The 23,753-nt window shown below is 42.0% G+C and overlaps 1 protein-coding gene and 1 long non-coding RNA gene across 3 annotated transcripts; both read right to left on the bottom strand.

Moving 5' to 3' along the window:
• Positions 1-9,382: 9,382 nt before the first annotated feature.
• LOC143124791 (uncharacterized) lies at positions 9,383-10,398 on the bottom strand. The gene is made up of 3 exons (XR_012987086.1): positions 10,342-10,398; positions 10,099-10,204; positions 9,383-9,836 (listed from the first exon to the last, which is right to left on the bottom strand). It is a non-coding gene; the product is annotated as an uncharacterized LOC143124791 (long non-coding RNA).
• Positions 10,399-11,363: 965 nt separating this feature from the next.
• LOC143124790 (uncharacterized) lies at positions 11,364-14,377 on the bottom strand. Of its 2 annotated transcripts, XM_076286491.1 has the most exons (9): positions 14,141-14,377; positions 13,717-13,921; positions 13,531-13,635; positions 13,137-13,278; positions 12,252-12,893; positions 12,117-12,173; positions 11,844-11,950; positions 11,683-11,755; positions 11,364-11,429 (listed from the first exon to the last, which is right to left on the bottom strand). In XM_076286491.1, coding segments are annotated over exons 4-9 (987 nt in total). In that variant the 5' UTR covers positions 13,243-13,278; positions 13,531-13,635; positions 13,717-13,921; positions 14,141-14,377; the 3' UTR covers positions 11,364-11,427. The 2 variants fall into 2 exon arrangements, 1 of the variants encoding a protein (XP_076142606.1); XR_012987085.1 differs by lacking the exons at positions 11,364-11,429; positions 11,683-11,755; positions 11,844-11,950; positions 12,117-12,173 and having other exon boundaries at positions 12,423-12,893.
• Between the last annotated feature and the right edge of the window lie 9,376 nt (positions 14,378-23,753).

Genomic DNA, 23,753 nt, shown 5'->3' with positions numbered 1-23,753 from the left:
TTGAAGAGCTGTTGTCCGTTATTGTTGCAAATATGCAAATATAGGCTGATTCATGTTCCCTTGCATTGTGTAACTGAGGTCCATGGCTAGTCTGGCTTTCACCAGACCAAGCTCAATCTTATAAGAAATCAAAAAATAAATAGCGGGCAGATCAGGCTGGGTTCACCAAGCCTAGTCCATAGGCACCCGATATTGTTCACGCTCTGGCTATTCTAAATGCAAAAATGCATCAGGGAGTTATGACAAAACTGTAACTAACAAACTAGATCCTAATAGAAAGCTGTTAGCTTCCTTAAGCTACAGGTAGGCTTATAAGGTAGGCCTATTTACAACATAAATTGTCAATAAGCTATGCTGGCGACCAGTGGCAGACCGTGCGTTCAGTGGTAAGGCCTTCAATGATGACTATTTTTTGACAAAAATAATAATAGGGGGGCGTTACGGTGGAGATTTTTTTTTTTTACATTTCAGCGTTAAAATGTGTGCAATTTCCCAGCATTTCATGGTGGGGGGAATAGTTTTCTCTCTCATTACGCGAGTCTGTAGCACTAGAATCTTCATTACACAAACAATTATTGCTCCGATTGCTTATTGGTTAACAGATCACCCTCAGCAGCAAAGTAGGCTGCTAGGCTATTTATTTACCACCTATATTCACAAGTACATTATAAACTGCTGCCTGCTGCTGTCCAGTAAAGACGTGCAATTTAGTCCATGTCATATTGAAAGTGAACACCAAGTGTACTCAAGTATGGGTTTGTGCAGACTACTTTGAAATATTTAGGCTATCGGTTGCCTAATGTATGTTCATGACTCGCACGCACATATAGCAATGCCACCCAACCCAACCAACCCAACCCAACAACTACAATGATGTGTCCAAACCATTTAGTAGTTTAATCTGACATCAGCAAACTTGCTTCAGACTTTGGCTCTCCTATTTAGTTGTAGCTCTAACGTTAACGTTACAGTGCAACTTAAAAGCGCGTCTATTCTCCGCACTTTGCGAAGAGATGGTAGCTGACCAAAAGGCTGTACTGTTTCACAGCGAGGCAAGGTGGCTTTCCCGAGGTAAAGTGCTGTCGCGCGTTTGAGCTCCGAGTCGCCTCTTCTTGGAGGAAGAGCGCATGTTTGAATCTGCAAGCACGTTCACTAATGAACATTTCTTGACGAAGCTGGTCTATCTTAGCGATATATTTGATATATCTTAGCGATACATTTGAGTTAAATGTCCAGTTACAAGGCAAAGACAAGCACCTACCTCACCTAGCAAATAGGATTACTGGATTCACCAAAAACACTTGAGTATGGGACAGGCGCCTCGATCGCGACAGTATGCCTTTGAGATTTCTGAGCGAAATCGCTGAAACGTCTGATTGGGATCACTCTTGTGATCCCATGTATTAAACAGTAGGCCTACATCACATCCCTGCAAAGTTTATTTCAAAAATATTTCCCAACCAGCAGTGCTCAGTATGACTGGATTATGGATCCATTTAATGCAGCATGTTGTTATTTCATTGAATATATTGTACAATGCTGTAAAATGGCCTATGCTTCCTAATATGTTGCTGGAAAACAGAAATATGTGTCTTATGTATATATTATATCTGCAGCACCAGCTGATTTTAACTCTGATGTTGAAGAGGATATATTTAGAACTTGTCATTATTTCAATAAATTTGACAATTTTAAGCTTGACCTACCACTTTCTTAGAGCGATGAGGGACAGGTGGGGCTCGAGAATGCCCCCTTGATCAAAGTGGGGAATGAAAGAAAAAGTTTGAGAACCACTGCCCTAATGCTTCTACTGCTTGTTGGCTATTTTAGAATGTCTGATAGCCTGGTCTGATGGTCTGATTTCACCAATAATTTCCACAAAACTCAGAGAGATAAAAAGTCAGACTAAACTAGCAGGGCAGGGAACCAAAGACAAATGACAGTTTTCACATAGATGCCGATCCAGACATCTTCACCAAAGCCAACTCCAACACAACTTTAAGCTAGCATACAGAGTTGAGTAACTAAGCAGACACTGCAGTCTGCAAGCAGCACAAAAACAGTTTTTATATAGAAAAGGGCCAGATAACAAGCATCTATAGTACTACTGTACTACAAGTCTATGTTATCAAATAAACATGAAACAAAACTTACCAATTCCTGCATAGGTTACCAGGCTACGTGCAGAGCTAGCTGACGTTATGTGCATCTTGCTAACATGTAGCAGCTAGTCCAGCTGACACTGTAACGTTACATTAGCCTATATTATTTTGCTTAATGAAGGCGTATCAATATATATTTTTTAAACAAAAACGGTCAATTTACTGTTCATAACTATAACCATAGTCATGTCAGTGTGACATGTACTTTTCCATTGAATGTTTGTCTGTCTGACTGACAGAAGTTGCTCACGAAGTTCATCACGTAAAACAGACAGCGTCAAAATTCGTGATGAACGGTTCCGGGTATTCTTTTGGAACATTGCAGGCCCAACTGCAGTCAGACCTGCCTACCTCGCCATTACAGGTCGATTTGATTGGCTAATCAGTCAGATGTTGCCATCAATCAAGCCGAATCCAAACATATGATTTCTTGCTTAGGTACCGAAAACGCAGTGATTCCTTGTGAAGGCCTGATGCGGGACTTAACAAGAGAAGACGTGCGATTGGATAAAAATGTATCGCACCCCCTCACTATTTGTTCACACAATCTGCCAATCAAATCACATATCGGACAGCTGTGGGATATCAGTAGTCAAGAACGATCGGGGAAGGAGAAGCAGAAGCAAATAATAAATGCTAAAGTACAATGTTATTAAAGACACTATTATTTTTCATTCGTTTGAAAATAGTTAGGCCTTCAGAGAAGGCTTTGAAGGCCCTGACGGTCCGCCACTGCTGGCGACACAAATAAAATCTCCTTTGGAAACCAATGGCTTACGCCTTACAGTATCAAGCGGACTTAAATTGCCATATCGTGGCGAAAAGTTGTAATAAAATTCACGCAGCTCCATGAGTCAAGGAAAGCGCGAATGAAGTAGCCACCTCTAAATGGGACCCACTAGCCTACACAGTAGCTTATGGTGTGTTGCTAAAGCAGCCATAATGAAATGAAGGTGTCATTGTTTGGATACTTCACACACGTGCTTTTTAATTTCACAGACTACAACTACCAAGCTGGAATCAAAGCACATCGATTCCCCTCTCACACCCTGCACGCACTTCAAACAAAATAAACAGGCGTCTCAGTCTCACGCATGTATAGGCAAAACTGTATCAGACCGGTGTAACGTTGGTAAATCTTCCATTGCACAGAATGATTTTTGTAGCACGTGCAACAAATGACAGTCGAAAGATACAATTAACGTTACAGTGCTGCTATCAATTTGCTTGGTATAACCGCATTTATAGTTTTCTACAAATGCAATCAATCAAATTGGCCTCCATCACTCAACCAACGCTAACGGTAACATTGCCTAGGTCCTTATTGATATTATAAGATTAACGTACCTGCAGTAAAAACCAAGCATGTCCGATAAACATCCTCAGATTTATTTCGGCTTCAAGAAGAAATGGGAATTACATTTCATGTGAACATCATCCTATCCTTATTAGACGTTCTCTGCGGTAAACTATTCACCTTATTCAGCCCCGCCCATTTTTTTAAATTCCACATTAGGCTTGTTTGACTTTGGCTGAGTCTGACTTGGTCTGGCTTACTACGTAAACGTGATCTTCAGAGGCTAGCCGGGAGGAGCTACAACAGAGGGCAGCTCATCCCGGACAGAAAGGCTACAGTCTGCCTGACGTGACTCGCGGGAGACATCGCGGGAGATATCGCGGAATGTTGTTTGCAATAAACACAGCAGAACTTTCATTCTTACTCATTAAAATGAGCATGATGACTGACGAAATAAATTCTTATGATGTAGTTTAAATAAACCACTGTTGTCATACAGTTAACAGGCCTGCATTGTAGCACATAAATTCAATATCAAGTGTTTTCCCTATATGTGTGTCTATCTATTTAGCCAACAGCAGAAAATAACAGAATATCCAAACGTTTTCAGTAGGCTAGCCTACCATTGTTGCAGAAATCACGTATAAGAAGGTATCCCTTCGATTTCTGTTTATTTTCGCATATTCCAACATAAGGAAGCAGCATGAGCCTCTAGTCATAATCGTCATTAGGACATTCCTCCCAAATGGCCCTATCACGTCTTTGAACTGACGTCATGAGGGCGTGTTTCAGCTCGTGCAGCTCGTGGATGGCAACTGCAAGATCTGTCTGCAGGCTAAGACTCCCGCGATATTTTAAGGCCATGTGACATGGTGTCACGGTGGTAAGTCCCTCCCCGGCTGACAGAAGTCGGACAGAATTTCTAACCAGTATGCATTGCGTCCATCCCAGTATGCATTGTGTTCAACCCAGCATGCATCACATCAAGTCAGATCTGCACAGATCTGCCGCAAGTCGAACTCCCCTATTGTCTTTAAACTTCCGGTCGGCTAGCTACGGCTAGCGCCTAGTTAGCTTCATTGGGATAACACATGGGATAACACCAAGGGGGCAGGCGAATTCCCGGAAGTAGAAGAATCGACGTAGGCTGGAGGGACCACCTCTCTGCTAACTCCCATAGAAGTCCATTCATTGTAGGATTTTTTTGAAATACCATAACTTCATATAACATATATCCTGTGCCGATATTGTAGCTTCTGTGTAATCCACATAAACACTACAAAGGCAAAACAGACTCCACTACCTCGTCCGTAACGTTGGTTACCCGTAAGAAGAACGGTTAGCTTGTTCGGTTGGAGGGAAGCTAGCTTTGACGTAATCTCTCTTTCGCGCCGTAGGGAGATAACCGTATTGTTTGGATAAGAAGCTCAGTCCACCTTACTGTCTGACGGTAACTCATAAGCAAAACCTAGCATACACGACCGTATGTTAAGGTAAAGCATTACACAGAGGGAACCTAATAATAATAAAAAAGTAAACCTAATTTTTTTTAAAAAGGGCACTAATCATTTCAGAGGTTTTCGATGGATTGACCGTAGGTCGGAAAAGTGGAAAGAAGATTAGCTTCAAGGCTATAACTTTGTTTTGTTTTAGCATGACTGTTTTTGAAGATGATCATGTGTGGTAGCTTCAACATTAACTCGACTTGGTGAGGATGATAATACATAAATAAATGTTTAACTTTGATGACTTTGAAGGCGAAGGAAGTGTGAGAAGAATTTCTGTGTATCTATCATATGAGTTACAAGATTCAGTTCGATGGCTAACGTCACGAAGTTAAGTGTGAGTCTGCGCAGTACTGGGGGGAAAAATCGTTCTATTTGACTCAGTGCCCTCCCATTGAAAACGACGGAGTCTGTTCGTCCATTTCTTTTACTGTCTATGGATAACACAGCAGAAGAGGATAGAGAGGCTAACTTGGGAGGAAAACGACAAATGCCATCAGGAGGTCAGATTGTAATATTGTACTTCGCTACCCAAGGCTATTCACCCCTACGGAGTGGGTAGACGATATGCGGCAGTGGCCGCTGTATCGTATGGAGAAACTCGCAAATCCTTATCTGTTTGGTAACTATGGTAACTAGTTTAGAAAGTCATTACAGAACAGCCGCTCCAAAGTCAGTGTTTTCCTAACTTCAGATAGGAAAGGTGTATAACAGAAATGTCTTAAGTCACCAAAATCCTAAATAAACGTTCCTAACTTATGGATGACCCATAACATATGATGCCAGTCATCTCGATAGAGCTCTGCTATCTCAATGTATCGCAATGGATGCTACTGCTCAAACGGAAGTTCGGAGACAATGTGGGCAAAGCTAGCGCCCTCCATGTATGCGCGCGGAATAAGGTGGATAGTCCTTGTAGGAAGCGGCCATTGTTATTCCAACCCACGTTTAACTTCCAACAAAATTACGTCTCACTGCAACGATGCGCCATCTAGTGGACAAACGACTACTTATCGCCAATACTGGAAATGCAGCCATGATGATGATGATGAATATTTATTTTGGCTTTCTTTTAATCCTACTGAATTTGTAATTATGTATCGGCCGTTCTAATACCGATAGTATGTGGGTGCCTGTGTGTGTGTGCATGTGTATATGTGTGCACCGCCATCTACAGGCCAATGAGTGTACAGTCACTAAATGTACACATAGGGTGTGTTCGAAACGGGAGACAGCTGCCTACTGCCTCCCTCCCTACATAGAGAGCTGTCTAACTAGACATGACTTTGGATTAAATGCATCTTTTAAAAATGAGCATAGCACTCTAGAATCTTTGGTTAACACTACGGTATGACGTTAAACTAAATTAGCTTACGTAAGCTAGCAGGCTAACGGTATAAATTAGTTTTACGGCCGGCAGATATATCAGACCAGACGCTATTAATGGTTACAACAATGGCATAATCAGATAGTAAGTTTTTTTTTTTTATCTCTTTTCTACAAATCTAAGCAAAATAAGGTCACACAAATGACATTTTAAACAGATTCAGCAGCCATTACCGATGTCATCCGCCATGTTTGTTTACCTTTCACAGCTGTTTCAGACGTTGCCGCAAGGGATTATGGGTAGGAGGGAGCATGAAGTGTGCATCGATGCTGCCTTCAAAAATGACCGTTATTTGGGAATTCTAAGATATCTTAAAAGGCAGCAGAATTTGTTTTTTCGGTTTCGAACCACACTTGCTGCCTTGCTCCCCAGTTAGATATCTTAAAAGGCAGCAACTTTGCCCGTTTGGAACACACCCATTATCTATTTTTTTAAAGACCCCCCCATGGATGAAATTCTACGAAACTTGGCATACCCCCAGAGAATGCCAGGTCAATCATACACATAACATTTGGTGCAGTTCTGAACATCTTAACTGAAGATAGGGACGATTAAAGCAGAATAATATTGCATTTTCATTTTTTACCGGGGGGGGGGGGGGTGCAAATCACAAATGAGTGATTATGGGCCAGATTGATGTGGGCCCTTGAGACCAACATACCATAAAAGATTCTTCATCCTCGGTGCCACGGTTCAGGTAGTTATTTAGGAAAAACTGCTTTTTTTGCGGTTCGGGGGGCCCAGCACGGGGGGGGAGTGGACCCCGGGGACGAAACGAAATTTTTCCGTAAAAGTCCAGTGGGGCTACATACCCACCAAATTTCATGTGCCCCGGTGGTTCGGTGTCCCGGGTATCGTTGACCAAAAATTCAGGAAGTAGATGACGAAAAAAAAAAAAAAAAAAAAAACAACTTTGACAATCCCTATATGACCGCTTCGCTAGCTTCGCTAGCGGCGGTCATAATAATCATGTGCATATTCAAGCAGTTTAATGCAATAGTAGTACAGTGTTAACTTTATGTTCTTGTGTGTTCTTTTTGTTTAGGTCATGGGATTCAGCACTCATGTAGCCACCTATGCAGCCTACCTGCCTCTTACAAACATTTGCAGCCCAGCCACCTAACCACCTGCTGGCTGATATGCAGACATCTATTGTTTTCATTTATAACTGACCATTGATTAAAGACAGGAATCTGTCTACGAAGTCTAAAGAGAGAGTTACATGTTTTTTTTTTCACCTTAAAAATATGCTCTGATATGGTTGCCTTCATTTCACTGCAATTAATATAAGAACAGAAGTGTAGTATATTGAAATTCACAGAGTAATTAGAACTGTTCAATCAATAAAAATATTTAATTATTTTAAACAGGTCAGATAAATAAATAAAACAACACATTCTCAATTGATATACATAGGCCTACAGTAGGCCTACACTTCATTGAAAAGCATCTCCACTGGTTGTAAACCTGTCTTGAGTGTATCTTTTTGAAGCTGCAGTACTTCCTTCTGTAAAACAAGCACTTCTCTCTGCAATATTGCATTTTTAATTTGAATCATATTTTTCTCTTTCTCCAATTTCAATACTTCAAAATGATATTCAGTTAAGTCTCTCTTATTCCTCTTGCTGTTTGAGGGGCTGATTGGATCTGAACAGACTGATTTCGGGGACAGGGTTGGTCCCTCGCAGATACTTTGTGTCATGATGGCAGGAGCAGAGAGGGCAGGCATCGTATCTCCATCATTGAGTTCTATAATACAAACACATTTGAAACTGAACAGTTTGGTACGGCACAATAAATAAATGAAGAAAACGTTAGCTGTAGCCTAGGCTACTGTTAGATGTAACGTCAGGTGGCGACACAGATGAAACATTGTTACACTGAACTAGCCTAGCCTAGTCAAAGTTACAGTTAGGTCCAATAGTATCTGTCTGCGTCCTGCAATACTACAAGACACGCCCACTACAAGACACGCCCATTACGTTGCACGTCAACGACTACCAGACACGCCCACTGCGTGACGTCATCAACCGACTCTGCCTACTTCAACGCGAATCGGTGTTTCACAACACAAACACAAAAAAAACAAATAGGCCTACTATTGCTTAAATGTCAGAATTTGTGCAGTTTACCTCTTATATCCTCCATCACAAATGAAGTAGGTTACAAACGTATCAAAGTTGCCTTTCGTTCCTTTACTTGAGGGAATGGCTATACCGGAAGTTTGTAGTTTTTAGTGTTTAAAAAAAAAAAAAACTAAACATGCGGGCTGTTTCTCAAAGGATCCATAACAAAATGTTGCTACCGGTCCCGTTCATCCCTATGGTGCTATTAAGGTGATACTCATTTTTACGTTTGTTTGTGCAAACGCTTTTGGCCTGTTTGCACTTGCAAACAAAGAGAAATAGGAAGTGATTTGTTGCTAAATTCGGGATTCTGATTGGCTAACGTGGGATTGAGCTTTTCCTTACACTGCCACCGACAGGTTTGGCATGCTCTTGACGGCATATATACACGGGGAAACTTCTCTGAAAACCGTGAGTTTGTGCACAATGTTATTTTTGAAAACTGAGAGGGTGAAATGTCCATTCATGAAAATAACCATGCACGAAGATAACTAGAAGTAGGCCTAGGCTGCATCGGAGCTGCTAGACCCGCTGTCGTAGCCGACCTCAAAGTAAATCAGGGTTCCCACGGGTTTATGGAATTTCAAGAATACCATCAGCATTTTAATGAAGTCTATTCCAGACATGGAACGTCAGGAAATTATATCTCTAATGCTATTTTGGGAAAAGATTATTCCAGGTGTTGGACAGGCTGCCTATGTGCCCTAAGACTTTTCATCCTTGGGATAATTCCCATCAGACTTTTAAGTGCATTTTCAGGGACCATTAGGCCTACATAAGGCTACATATCCACTTTGTGACAACAAAAAGACAGCAGATTAATTCAAAGAATTTTATTGAAGACATTTCATAGAAATTAAACACATAGCCAAAACAAGCCACAATGGCCGGTTAAACACGGTTAAGCAAGCCACAATTGACTTTTAATATTCGTACTTCCAATTAAAAAAAACAAAACAATACACACAGAGCCAAAACAAGCCACAATGGCCGGTTAAACACGGTTAAGCAAGCCATAATTGACTTTAATATTCATACTTCAAAAAACAATTTCACGTCCTCAACATACTCAAAGTTAAAGATGAAAGGATCCATAACTTCATGCTTTTCATCAGTAATGAAGGTGTCACCATTAACAACAAAATTCTCGAGCGCCTGTACAGCCTCGCTGTCTTCCATGGCAAGGAAGCGTGGCACATGGACTTCACCTTTGAAGAGGTTCTGTTTCTTCAGCTGCGTTACCCAATTTCTCGCTTCTTGCATGTCTTCAATATTCTGAGTTACCCAATTTCTCGCTTCCTGTGTGTGTTCGATATTCTGCGTTACCCAATTTCTCGCTTCCGGTATGTCTTCAATATTCTGCATGATAAAAAACAATTAATTAAAATAAATATTACTGATAGAAACCAGACAAGAACAATTTCACTAACAGGAGGATAGTTATGAGAAAGCCTTCACATGTAATTTTTTCATTGTCATTCATTTGTGACCATTTTGCATTTAATATAACATTTACCGGGTGGCCACACCACCACCTTTCATACTAAATATTGCTTCTCCATAACAGTGATTTTGCTTTTATACTTATGACCAGGCATTCTATGAAAGGCAAACCTATTACCTCCATCTCCTCAAATTTGCGCTTCCTCAGACGCATCACAGGCTGCCGATGACCTTTTAGGAGATCCATTGCTTCATTGGTCCAGTGTGAAAAAAGCTTGCCGTGGCTAAATGAGGTAGTGGAGGGAGGTAAGAGTGGAAAATGCAAAAATTATCAGAAATGCAATGACTTGAAGTATGAATCCTGCTATTAAAAGGTTGAATCATGTGAGAATCTGTAAATGCCCTAATGTTAAATAAGTACTTGTCCAGTGTGAAGTTTTCCATCAGCATGATACACCACCACCTCCTAAGGGCTGGCATATGATCCCAAATAGGGGCAGCCGTGGCCTACTGGTTAGCACTTCGGACTTGTAACCGGAGGGTTGCCCCGGTAGGCCACGGCTGAAGTTCCCTTGAGCAAGGCACCTAACCCCTCACTGCTCCCCGAGCGCCGCTGTTGTTGCAGGCAGCTCACTGCGCCGGGATTAGTGTGTGTGCTTCACCTGACTGTGTGTTCACTGTGTGCAGTGTGTTTCACTTATTCACGGATTGGGATAAATGCAGAGACCAAATTTCCCTCACGGGATCAAAAGTATATATACTTATACTTACTTACTTAGACTTAATTGCTTGAACAACAATTGCAGCTCTGTGGCCTGCTTGAAATCAGTTTGAATGATTCACATGTGGCCGTGCTAAAAATTAGTTTGACACCCCAGAAATAAAGGAACTGAACAAAACACTGTAACGTCTATAAGAATGGTCATATGAACGTGACCATCCTAGAACTAGGGGTGGGAATTGATAGGATTTTATCAACGTCATCAGTCCAATTTTTTATAAATTCTACTAGATGACTAGCTTATAATTACGAATTGATTATGTCAGAGGGATACGATTCCAGTGAATTGAAGCATTTGATTCTTGATTCTACTCTATTCCGGGCTCTCAATTCCCACCCCTACCTTGAACAGAACATAATTCCATTATTGTAACCTCAACAGAGCGGTATATCTCTGATCAAAGCCATGCGGTGTCTCAAAACACCTAGAATCAAGTAAAAGAATCTCCCAAAGGACAGGCTTCAACACCTAATGGAGACATGCAGTATATCCGTAACATGCAGATATGCAGTTAGAGAGTTGAATGAACACTACAACTTAAGCAATAAACATTTCATAATGTTAAAGTTCTCAAGAGATGCAACAATCCGTTTTATATTCATATGAGATTACTGAAATTTCTATTAGCTTTTAGAACAAAGAACTGAGAACTGTAACTTACACATAGCTGGTAATGTCCTGGTGTCCAAATTGGAATTATAATGAATTCTTTTGTGCGAATGTCATTCTGTTTGAAGATATAAGAAAAGATATAGCGGATCACGTGTGGTTCCGCAACCATTCCGCCACCCAACATTACTCTCATAAGTCATATATCCAAATGTACAATGTGGTCTGAATGTTTAAATCTCATTCCGCCAAACAAATATATAATAATGCAAATCATGCAAATCTAAAACTTGCCTATATGGGCCATAATGCCACACTTAAAGTAAAGACTAAAGTAAAGATTTGTCTAAGATGTGAAAAAAGATACTCACAGGCATACTTAACCTTTTCTGTGCGAATAATAAGCTCAGCTCCTGTTTTTTCTTGGTCAAGGACATAGTCCAACTACAAATTTAAAAGCATAAGAAATTATGTAGTTGAGCAAGCAAACCTTCACTGAAATGCGGTCTAAATTGCATTTAACACAACTAACCAACGCTTTTTGAGATGGATGATACTCGAATGTCCAACTGGCACGGCACGCTGATATTCCCTCAGGGCTGGTTAGGTCTTCACAATGAGGTCCACACTGTGTTGTGCCTATTGGTGGAGGGGATTTGTAAGCAATTATCAACCAGAGAAATTAACCCATGACATAGATCTGCTAAAAAAAAAAACCTCATTGTTCGTTACACCTAACATAGAAATCACATATCATTCCTGAGAATTTAGAAGCCAACAGAAGTTATACAAGCAATAATTTTACCTTCCAGTGATCGTCTGGGAGGATGGATTTTGTACATATCTTTCTGCTTGTTTGTAGCTGCAAATAAAGAATGACATCAAATCTCTTTTGTTCATCAAATGGCATTCAAATATGAAATGTGGGCAAGATAAATACCTAAAACAGCTTTTCCATTCAAGTCCAAAATGATATCTTCATTAGAGACCTTCTTCAACTCCTCCATTGCTCGTTTATTCAGGTGTTCATTATGGTGATGAAGAATGTTGCGCATGAGAAATATGTGGCTTGCTGGTGAAAGTAAGTTCAAAAAGTAGTTATTTTTTCGCATTCCAGAGAACAATTGCTCTGCAACCTGAGAGTTCAGCCACCCACAAAGCTCAGGAACCAGTCTGATGAGTCGAAGGTCATCTCTGTCATCTTTTGTGTTAAACTGGTGAAAGGTGTCATATAAAGCATAGTGCTCAGCAGAGCCAGTGGAAGGATGACCATCAGCATCAGGAGGGTCCTTTCTGCTTTGTAGCCATGGCAGCTCCACCTTCAGATCCCCCGTCTTGGCCATTGTAATATTCTCCTGTGTGGTAGGTGCTAGTCTCCCTTCATTTGGCCTGAAGGGCAACTCAACAGGCTCCCGTAGGTTGGTGTGGGATACCAGTCCTCTTGCAAAATCATAAATAACAACATTAGGGAAATGTTTGAACGACAACAACATGTCGGCATAGTCACGCGGGCTTTCAGCCCTAAGGTTGTATTTCACGGAATTCACCACTCCACAGGGACACATGATGACCGCCCAACCACCTTTGAAAGGAAATGGACATGTCAGTGACATGACAAAGAAACCGACTTTTTTTTAGAAGCACACACAGATCGACAGTGAAATATTGGAATAACTTTCAACCTTCCACAGCTTCCAAACCTGTTATGCCGTCTCATTGTTTGTTTGTTTGTTTAAGGTAATTTCCGCAACTAGGCTATTTAATGGCCAAAGCATTGTGTGTTGCCGTCTCACTGAAAAAATGGAAGTATTGTTTTTAAACTTACCAGATGCTCCCCAGACTTTTTCAAAGACCTTGTCATAGGTGCTCCTCGTTTGCATCTCCTCCCTCAGACAGAGAAGAAGGTCCATTTTGGAGCCCTTGCTATCCATGCCACAGTCCTTCACAAGTTTGCGCAAATCTTCCACCTGAACCATATAGACAGAGCAAGCATTTTACATTGTGAATGAAGGCAGTCTTTACAGCTTTGCGACAAGTTACTAACACCAATCCACGGAGCCCATTTCGCATAAGATGGTACAACACGAAATGGGTTGTTACTGTTGCCTGTGACATAATTAAAAAGTGTCTCCTCACTAAATAACAGATACATTTCAGAAAACATTCATTGACGAGCTTACAGTTAAGAGTGCATGGCTGACCACACAGTCAACACTTACTTTTTAAAAACCCGCGACACACTATTTCCTCAGATACAGACCGCCAGAATTCCTCTAGGTCAACACGACCATCATAGTCAGGTGGTGGATCCGCAACATCACTCACTGAAAATATATTCATGAGGACATATTCAGAAAGGACACAAAATTGTGTCTGTCAAGGAAGATCTGATCATCAATACTAACCTGGCATACTGAACACACCCTTCTTGTGCAAATCCATAATCACTACAGCTGGGTGGTCTCCACAGTTGACACATGAGAAATTGTAGTCATGTGCTGACAGGGCCTCAAAATGGAGATAACCATGCAAAATTGCATCATGGCTGCCATATTTTTGTTTGTTGGTTTGCTCCAAAATGTCCAGCTGCCTGCCAACTGCTGTGTGATTCTGTAACAGAACCAATAACACATGAGAGGCTGTGAGTTATGCTCGTTTTACCACAGCTAAGGGGTCATCAGGCACCGAGCGGAGCTGAGTGCAGTTACACCCCCTTAGCCATGGTAAAATCAACATAACTCACAGACTTAAGTGGGTTATTGCGTTCCTAAAACTGATACCACATTAACCTGGCATGGTTTCATTACAGGAAGAAAGAATAAAAGTAACCTGCACTGATTGCCGTAACAAAAGGCATAGATGAATAGAGAGAATCATATGATCGTCAAAGTTATGAAGCCCCTCAGTCCATTCCTGATATCTGAAGAAGTTCCCACAGACCCCACACTTTTTACAGTATGTGGTAACATCTGAAAGATAACAGACAGGGTTCTTGCAGGTTTCAGTAAGTTAAATTTAATACCTTTTTAGACATTTAGATATTTTCAAAACATTCTATGGGCCCCATCTTGCACCCTGGCGCATGGCATAACGGTGTTTCTTCAACTCCGGTCACTTTTGACCTTTCAACTTTTAGAAAATTAATTATCTCCAAACACACAAAATTACAAAAATTGACAAAATTATTCATACAATAAGGTTTAAGTACTTAATGAGGATATACAGGGCTTTTTATGCCTCGACTAAGTTGATGTTTCCTATAAACAACAATTCATGTTCATAGAAACAGCAAGGTCACTAAAACATAATATATTTCATACCGGTGTTGCAGCATGTAGGCTAATGTTAGCAGCATTATAATGACATTCTAATGTCTGAAAGGCTAATGATTAGCCTATCGGCTACCTGAAAAGTTAAGCGTTTAAACTAGCATTTACAGTGTTCTATTTGATGGTGTATTGGCCCTGACTAAGTACTTGTGATATATAAACCACAATCCTTGTTGATAAAAGTACCAAAGTTTTTATTCACATTAAGATTTTCGGCATAGGCAGTAAAAGACTCCGCCATCTTTGTCAATAACTTTCACTGAGAAAGTTTCAAACTATGATCATAACGGCCTTTCCACCAATCAGAGGCATCACTGTGGGATTGTTCAGGATTGTGGGTAATGAAGTACTTATCCAAGACATCGCGATTAAAAGACATTTATCTCAAAACAAGGTTAGTGCCCCTTGAATTTTCACCATCTATATGAGCATATACAATAGCTTAGTACATCCTACTCAATTTGAATAAGCTTTTGACGAGTGACAATGCGTGATGATAGGGCCCTAAAGCTTCATACAGGGTTCCCATAGCCTAGGACAAACTGTTCATACACACCTCCCAAAATCCCTGTGAAAGTAGCTATTTTTGCCTTTTGAGTGATAACAATAGGCTCCGAAAGGGGTACTTTGCATTGATGGCAAAATGTCTCAAGTGGAACAAGGTGCCGAGGGAAGTCTGCTGTCTGTGGCGTGGTGACATCTTTGGGCAAGTCCGATGGAATGGTTTTGAATTCAAGCATGTACTTAATTAGTGAGGCCAATGCCTTTCCCTCTGGAGGATATTTGTCTTGGTTCTGTATTTGTTCACTCTGTGTGGAAATGGTATTGATCCGATCATCAGTGTTTTGAGTATTCTTGAATAGCCCTTTATGTGTGTGGTTGAGGTGCCATTTTGCTATGGCCTTGTGAGGGCATGACCTCCTCGGCTTCGAACATGGACAGTGCCAGACATTTTTCTTTTTATCGTATGCTACCATAATCCTACCCAACCTGGAATAATATGATATGTTTGGTTCAAGGATAGATATATGAATTTGAGAAGCATCGTTGCCCAATTCAACAATTTTGCTGAGCGGTGCCTTCATATACTCAGCTTCAGCACGTCTATCCAGACACATTTTTTTTGTGTTTTCGGACAACCATTTCTTTTGGACCATGTCACTGAGTATATCATCAGTAAGGATTGTGTCACAGTCAAGTGACTGAGGGCTATAAGAAACAGAACAAAGCTCTCTTGCATTGTTCCAGCTCACACCGGAGACGATGTTCCGCTCCCCAGGTGCATCGCTGGACATGGATTGGAACACAGGTCCAGAGAAGCCTCTTCTTACAGCAAAAATACCCCTACTCCGGTCAAGGCAAAGAGAATCGAGATAATGATTAGAATTGACATCAGGCACGGATGAGCTGTGGCGTCTTCTCATGTGAGTTTTGATATTTTTTTTGTTGAGAACCATGTTGCACAAAGTACAAGTTGTTTTTTTGGGCTGCGCATTCAAAATAGTTATCTTGCTCATGTCCGAAAGAGCCATGACCGTGGGGTATGATGCTGGAGGTTTTACAGGAGTGGGGCCTTGCGGACCACTTGGAGACTGGCTGTGCGGGCGGCTGGAGGAAGACTGCAGACCACTTGGAGACTGGCTGTGCGGGCGGCTGGAGGAAGACTGCAGACCACTTGGAGACTGGCTGTGCGGGCGGCAGGATGAAGAGTGCGGACCGAGGCCTTGTGGACCATTTAGAGACTGGCTGCGCGGGCGGCAGGATGAAGAGTGCGGACAACTTGGAGACTGGCTGTGCGGGCAGCTGGAGGAAGACTGCGGATCATTTGGACACAGGCTGTGCGGGCGGCAGGAGGTAGACTGTGGACTGGGGCTGTCTGGGCACTTTTTCAGATGATTTATAAAAAGATTTGTCCGAATGATTATTTTAGAACAAAAACAGTGATAATGGGAAATTTTCTTGGAACACTCCAGGTGACACTTGTAGATTTTGTAACCTACCAAAACAAAGTAAAAAACTAAAATAAAAGCCATTCGTCATTTCTACTTTGTGTTGTGAGCAAGACTGCTCCACATGATAAAAAACATATCTAATATTATGTTGATCACAACTAACACAGTCAAAGGTTTTGTTTGTTTATACCATGAAATGCACTGAATTTCCATTGTGCTTCACAGCCGACCGTTCATGTGTCTGCACATGAGCTACCATAGAAGCGTAACTGCCCCTCTTAAAAGCACACACAGCACCCATGTAAATTTTTGTCAACAGTAACAGGTTGCATGACTCCTCTGTCAGGACAAATTGTGGCATGGAACTGGAATGACATGGAATGAGAAATATGTTAGTGGTGCAAATGATGCAGGCCATATGCACAGGTTTTGGGATATTGAACCTTTTGAACATTCTCTAACCATTGTGATTTTGAATTGGTACAGTTTTCAGCACAAAACTCATTGTATTCTTTTCATGAAGAGCACTGCTCTATGCTGTTCTATGGTGCTTTCTGCCTCTTAGTTGCGCAGGCATGTTTTCGTGACGTTGCATAGAAATCCATGTATGGACAGGCGATACATTTTTGACCACACCCTTATTGGAAAAGCCCTTATAAGGGCCCCTGCCGCAAAGAGCCCTTATAAGGGCTACTAGAAAGCCTACAAGAGCCACACCCTTATTGGAAGAGCCCTTATAAGGGCTACTACAAAGCCTACAAGAGCCCGCCGGAGAAGGGAGAGGAGGCGGGGAGCGGTCATCAAGGCCTGGCGGAGGACGACAACGATGGCATGATCTTCGTGGCCTTGGTGGGAGAGGACCTCGGGCCGGCGGTGGAAGAAGACGACGTCGGAAGCAGCGACCTAGCCGGGCGGCCAGCAATCCAGGTCGGGGAGGGTCCGGAGCCTCTGCCCCCGCCAGGGGAATTTGTGCGTGCGCTGGCGGCCCACCTCAACGCCCAGGCTGCTGGTGTGCCCGAGGCGATGTCCCTTTGCTGCCAGGGCGATCGAGGCTGCGAGGTGGAGAGGAAGCCTTAGGGGACGCGCCTGGTTCGTGCCTGACTGGGACCCTGAACGGCGGGCTGACTTTTGGGTGGGGCAGATGGTGGGGGGACGCCGAATAGTGGGTGCTGCAGCTGTAGCTTGTGAGCGCAGCGTGTCTGGCTGCAGTGGAGTTGGTGTCTGCCTTCTTGGTTGGTGACGCGGTGGAACGGATTAATTAGTGAGGCCAATGCCTTTCCCTCTGAAGGATATTTGTCTTGGTTCTGTAATTGTTCACTCTGTGTGGAAATGGTATTGATCCGATCATCAGTGTTTTGAGCATTCTTGAATAGCCCTTTATGTGTGTGTCTGAGCGTCGGACTAGTGCACCAACGTGGACTACAGCAGTGAAGTAGCGATTGCAGAGGACGACAATAGCATGTGTTGGGGGGGGCTGTGTAACGTCGGTGCTCCTGGACTAAGTGCTACAACTGTGTTACAGTGCATGCTGGGATGCGGGGGAGAACTGTGGGGTTGTGCCTTTATTTTACTGTTTTAATGTCGGGTTTTAGTGTAGCGTGTTACCCTTTTAGTTCTTCCTCGTGTGTGATCCTTTTTTGTGTGGGTGGCTGCGTCCACCCCTGTATGTGTAGTGTGAGGGTGTGTTTGACCTGCCTAGTGTGTGCTGTATTCGGTGTCTGTTCTTAGGAATAAAGCTTGCCTTGAACAAAACTTTGGCTCCTGACTCATAAACGTTACAATACATATAAACAAAATATGTAAAACCTAAGCTACTAAATACTCTTACATGGACCCACTAATTACTATTCAGGTCACAGCTGTTCCTATGTATGGTTGACTAAGATGCTTTTGCATGTGTTTTTTTAAAGTAGTTTTTTTTATTTATCTTAGTTGAGTCACTTAAGGTATCCAAAGTGCATAATACTCCATTGTACTTCATTCAGTTCTAATAGTTCAACATAGCCGTGCAGCTGGGTTACCGTCAAGAGCTTGACGTCCGTGCAACAAAATAATTCTTTCACACAAACATACGGATATTAAGGGCGTTTTTGGGAGGTAACCAGGAGGTGCAAACAAACGCTGCATAGCCATTGAAATCACATAGTAAGGAGCTGGCTCAAGGGCTATTAAAGTTTTTTTCTCGTGTTTAGTTGTAACATGAAGGCACAGTTTCTATAGCCATACATGCGTGTTCACTTCTTGCTCCTTGGCTGTAACGATAACGAGCTATTTAACGTCTTTAGAACACTAAACATCTCAGAGGTGTCAAATGTTGAGTTACTCCAGTCTAGATTTATTGACATTAAATCACTCCTATGATGTATTGCTATTGACTATCCAAAGTAAAATGCCTGTTTTGAAGTTAACTGACAGTTAAATAACCAAATATCCGATTGTTTGCACCTCCAAGTGGTGTGTGGCGTAGGTCTGTGACGCGAGTTAGTGTGAAAAAATTGAGTTTAACGTTACAGTCCAAAAATGGTCTTGAAGATTATCTGCAGGGCATGAAATAATGGTGGGATTCGAAAAGCAACTCGCTGACTTAAGTTTAATAGCCTCACATTCCACCAACGCTTTCTTATTTTATGTTATCATTGCGTTAACGGAGCAAATAGTCGAAAAACCTTTCAACACTTGTGGTCGGCTAAAACTCCGGTCTAGAAGCTAGCAGCTAACGTTAACGTTACTGTGTTCTGATACCACAGGTTTCCCCGCCACTATATAGGCTACGCTTTTTTGTTTCACAGTTCGCTTTTAAGATGCGTTCATTCAGACAGCTTATATTAAGTAGCTCTTGGGGGCCTGGTCCTGAAATAATTCATAGATGATTGAAAGTAGTTTTTCGAGTAAAGCGTCGGCTAAATGCAGCGGACACCAACCTGATGTTTCTTCCAACGTTAAACAGTAGAAGGCTATAAGCGGTCAAACAATTCGTAAATAATGTAAACAGTAGCACAACCACAAGTAGTCTGCCCCAGATCTAGTGTTCATTAATTATTGTCCACTTCACTTACCGACATCATCTTCTTTTACTTTTACCTACTTACCGACATCATCTTCACTTCTAACTTGCTTCTGTCTTTGCCTTCAAATATTCACGCGAGCTCGGTAGCATTAGCCTACAATTATTATATGATAATAATAACGTTACATAGTTGTGTGAACAAGCTCGGCGACTCACCTTCGAAGCTGGATGTTGCTAGCACTGGCTGATCAGCAATGGCATCGTCGTCAAAGGGATTTGGCAAGGGGGTTATTTGCTGTGGAATCATCTGGACTATCTTTGCTGACAACACATCCATTTATCCAGATGGGGGGCCTCCTCCGGTGAGAAAAGTGTCCCTTCTTTCCTTGGCAGCGTCTTTTTTCGCCTTTGCTTTCAGGTTTTTCCAGCAGGCTTTTAGGTTGTTCACATCACGCTTGTCCTTGATCCCCACAGAGCCATTGAAACTTGTGCAGAGCTTGACCCATGCCTTTTTTTTTTTTGTCAGAGTGTAATTATCGGTTCGTTTGTCTTCAATTATTTTTGCGTGTTGTTCCATTAATTGATATAATAAGTGTTTTTCGTGAGTTGTGAAATTTGAGCTCCGTACTCGCTGCAACATTTTCCTTAGGACAGGCGTTAACGTTAGTCCATAGAACGTTTTAAATATTTAAAATGTATGCGATCTTTGGCTTCGCGAGCTTTTGCTTGCTACTTATGAGACAAACTTATGTTTACAAAAGTAGGCTTATGATTCAAGAGAATAGCCTAAAATTGTCGCTCGCTTATGTACACTGATCCATCATGGCGGACTATAATCACCGATCAAGGTTTTAATCGCAGGTTAAGGTTTTAATCGTGGATTTGTTAAATCATGCTTAAAATTAAGTGGTGCAACATAGCTTGAATTAAATTTAAACCTAGATTTACAAAACCTTGATTAGGCCTAAACCAAGATTAATTTAATCCTTGTTGGTGCAACCCACTCTATAATTACAAACACTCAAAAAGGTAAATATTTTTGGAAGACTAAATGATCCTGGAAGCATTTTCTGCCTCCTGGAACCCATGGTATATACAGTACCACTAGGAGATGGGAATTTCTTCCTAATGGCCAATACCACACAGCTTGGGAGCACTCGTCTTTCACCACGTCCGAGTTTTTCTCCTTGAAGCACCCACTAAAGGAAAACTCGGTACGCCACAAGTCTGCATTGTCTGTGGGGGTGGGGTGGGGGAGAGGGAGGCAGGGAAAGGTAAACAAAATGTCGGTCATTACCATGGTCATCAATACAGTTGAACAAGTTAGCTGACAACTCAAACTACAATTGGCTCAGACTAAATATTTGTTCGACTAAAAGCCAGACCTAATGTTGTAAGTGTGCAGGCTACTTACTCAGTAGACAAATGTCCATCTGGTCCCTCCGGTGTGGGTCTCTGTGTCCAGTTCACCTTTGGAACATGGAAAAAAGCTTCCAGTACCCACAGGTGTAGGAGAGAAGTAAACCCTTCATCTAACGTCACACAGCGTCTGTCCGGAGTGCGATTTTGCAAGAGTTCCCACTCCTTGCAGCAAAAACACTCAACATCGGTAGGCATAGCCTCACAGCACTGACAGGTACACCACCAATTCCCCGAGGGTCGAGGCTGTGTGGCTTGGTCGGTGGCTGCGGCGGCGGCATCCTCAGCAAGCCGTCTTTCTCTCTCCTTTCATGGCGCTCCCGCAGTTCTTCTTCCATGTATTCGGGCTCAAATAAATAAGGATGCCCATCAAATTAAAATGTGTCGTCGTCAAATTCCTCGTTTAACTCTGTGTCTTCTTCGTATTCTGCCATCTTCTCAAGATTTGCAAACTTCCAAGTCCAGTCCACAAGTAATGTAAATAATTACGGGCAACACTTTATTTTAATGTGTCGCTGTTACAGTGTACCTACCTAATTAGGTACAGTGGTACAACCTGTGTAACAACATGTACTATCAGGTACTATCATTGTATTTGCATTATCTATTTGTCAAGTCAAGTCAAGTCAGATTTATTTATAAAGCGCATTTAACATGCACATAGTGCAATCCAAAGCGCTCCACAAACAAGACACATAACAACAAGACAAAAGATGCCGGATGGAGCGGCGTAGTCGCCAGCGTACCCATGACATCAAGACAAGACAAATACATTTAAAAAATAACAAATACAAAACAAATGCCGGACGGAGCGGCGTAGTCGCCAGCGTACCCGTGACACCAAGACATACAAGACAGACAACAAAACAAATAAACAAATAAAATATATTTTAAAAGGGGAAAAAGTGATGTTAAAATTAGTCCAATTTCCAAACCAGCTGAAAATGTCCAAGGGCAATGATGATCCGTGAAAACTGCGCACAGAGCTGTGTCTTTACTACCGATGCAATGCCAACAAAGTTCTTTAGCAACTGACCAACCCGGTGAATTCACTGGCAGTCTGGAGATAACGTTAACGTTAGAAGCTAGGCCTGCTAGACTGCAGTCTGGAGATGATGGAAGCACAGTCCAAAGTACTGAGCGATCGTGTAGATCCACAATTCGGTGGACTTAACAGCGACTTTGTTGCTCCGTGAGAATGCAGCTCTTCACCGTTAACGTTAGTTTGCAGTTGGCAAGGCAGCTCACAGGTCAGCAACAGCTCGGCGGGCACGGTAGATCTTTCGCAGAGTAGAGCCTAGGTCCGGCTGTCCCGAGAGATCCACTCGACCAGATAGTGAAGTGCACTGTTCACGGATGGATGGAAGGATGTCAGAGGCCCAGTTAGTCTGCAGTTGGCATGGCAGCTCGCAGGTCAGCAACAGCTCGGCGGCCACGGCAGATCTTTCGCAGAGTAGCCTAGGTCCAGCTGTCCCGAGAGATCCCCTCGACCAGACAGTGAAGTGCTGCACCGCTCACGGATAGATGGAAGGATGTCCGATGCCCAGCTAGGGCAAAAGCTATCCATAGCAAGCTCCCAATGGACAAATGTCAACGACATCAGCTGACTTAGGAGAAAAAAGGACTAAGAATAACACGAAAACTATCAAAAATAGCGTAAATAAATAGGGAAAACATTTAACTAGACAAACCAATACAAAAAATAAACATGACATTACATAAAATTACGAACATTACATAAAAACAAACAAAAACATGATGCCAGACGGAGCGGCGTGTCTCGCCAGCGTCCCCGTAACCTAGCACCTGACTATTTGTGGGTACCTATAGTTGTTACATTGTAATACTGAGTGCTTTTACAAAACTTTGCCAATTTGTCTAAATTTTCATCAGAGGCAAAGAGCTGACCTGAGACCTGCTGGATGGGGTAAATCTGGTCGTGATAGATTTGATATACAAACCATTCTTAGCTCCAGTCAAGGCCTCATTGTCTTCAGAGTTACTTGGAACATTTTTAATGGTGTAAAAATATCGATTTAGCTGCATAGGCTATGCCCCCACAGCTAGCTGATCATTTATGATTCTCCTTTTTATTCTAATTTAATGAAATTAAAGGGCAAGGCCATATTGGTGGACGCCAAGGTTTGAACCCCCAACTTTATGGGCTACTGCATGCTAACCTGGCTCCTTATCCACTACACTACCTCTGCCCAGTGGCATTACAACAGTCAATTCAAAAATGTAATATAGATATGCGTGATTACTATGAACAAACCATTTTTAACTGTGTATAAACATGATTTACAGTTGAGAATTAATGTAGGAATAATGCTTTACAAACGAAGAATACAGTTTTTAATAATAGTTTACATATGTTTAATAAATGCTTAACAGTGTGTAGTATAAGAAAACAGAAACTCTTGCCTAGTCATAGGTGTTTCCATCTGGGCCAAGGTAGTGTAGTGGATAAGGAGTTGGACTAGCATGCAGTAGCCTGAAAAGTTGGGGGTTCGATTCCTGGCTTTAACTGTTGTGTCAATGGGATTCAATTTAATTGACATGTGTACGTCGCTTGTCTGCTAAATGAATGAGTGTGAATGTAGTCTTTACAACTCATTTGAAAATGAGTTGCAAGGCAGAGAAAGTCCTCACTTTAGATAAGCTCATAAAATATCATCAACTAACCACTTGTAACTCCTGAGTTAATCATGATTTATAACAGTGGTCCCCAAACT

The sequence above is a fragment of the Alosa pseudoharengus genome, unplaced genomic scaffold (genome assembly GCF_046254945.1).
Source record: "Alosa pseudoharengus isolate Yale_2024_CS ecotype anadromous, Long Island Sound unplaced genomic scaffold, YU_APseudo_1.1 YU_APseudo_1.1_scf_15, whole genome shotgun sequence".
In the NCBI taxonomy this organism is placed as follows: Eukaryota; Metazoa; Chordata; class Actinopteri; order Clupeiformes; family Clupeidae; genus Alosa; species Alosa pseudoharengus.
This window is presented reverse-complemented; position numbering and strand designations above follow the sequence as displayed.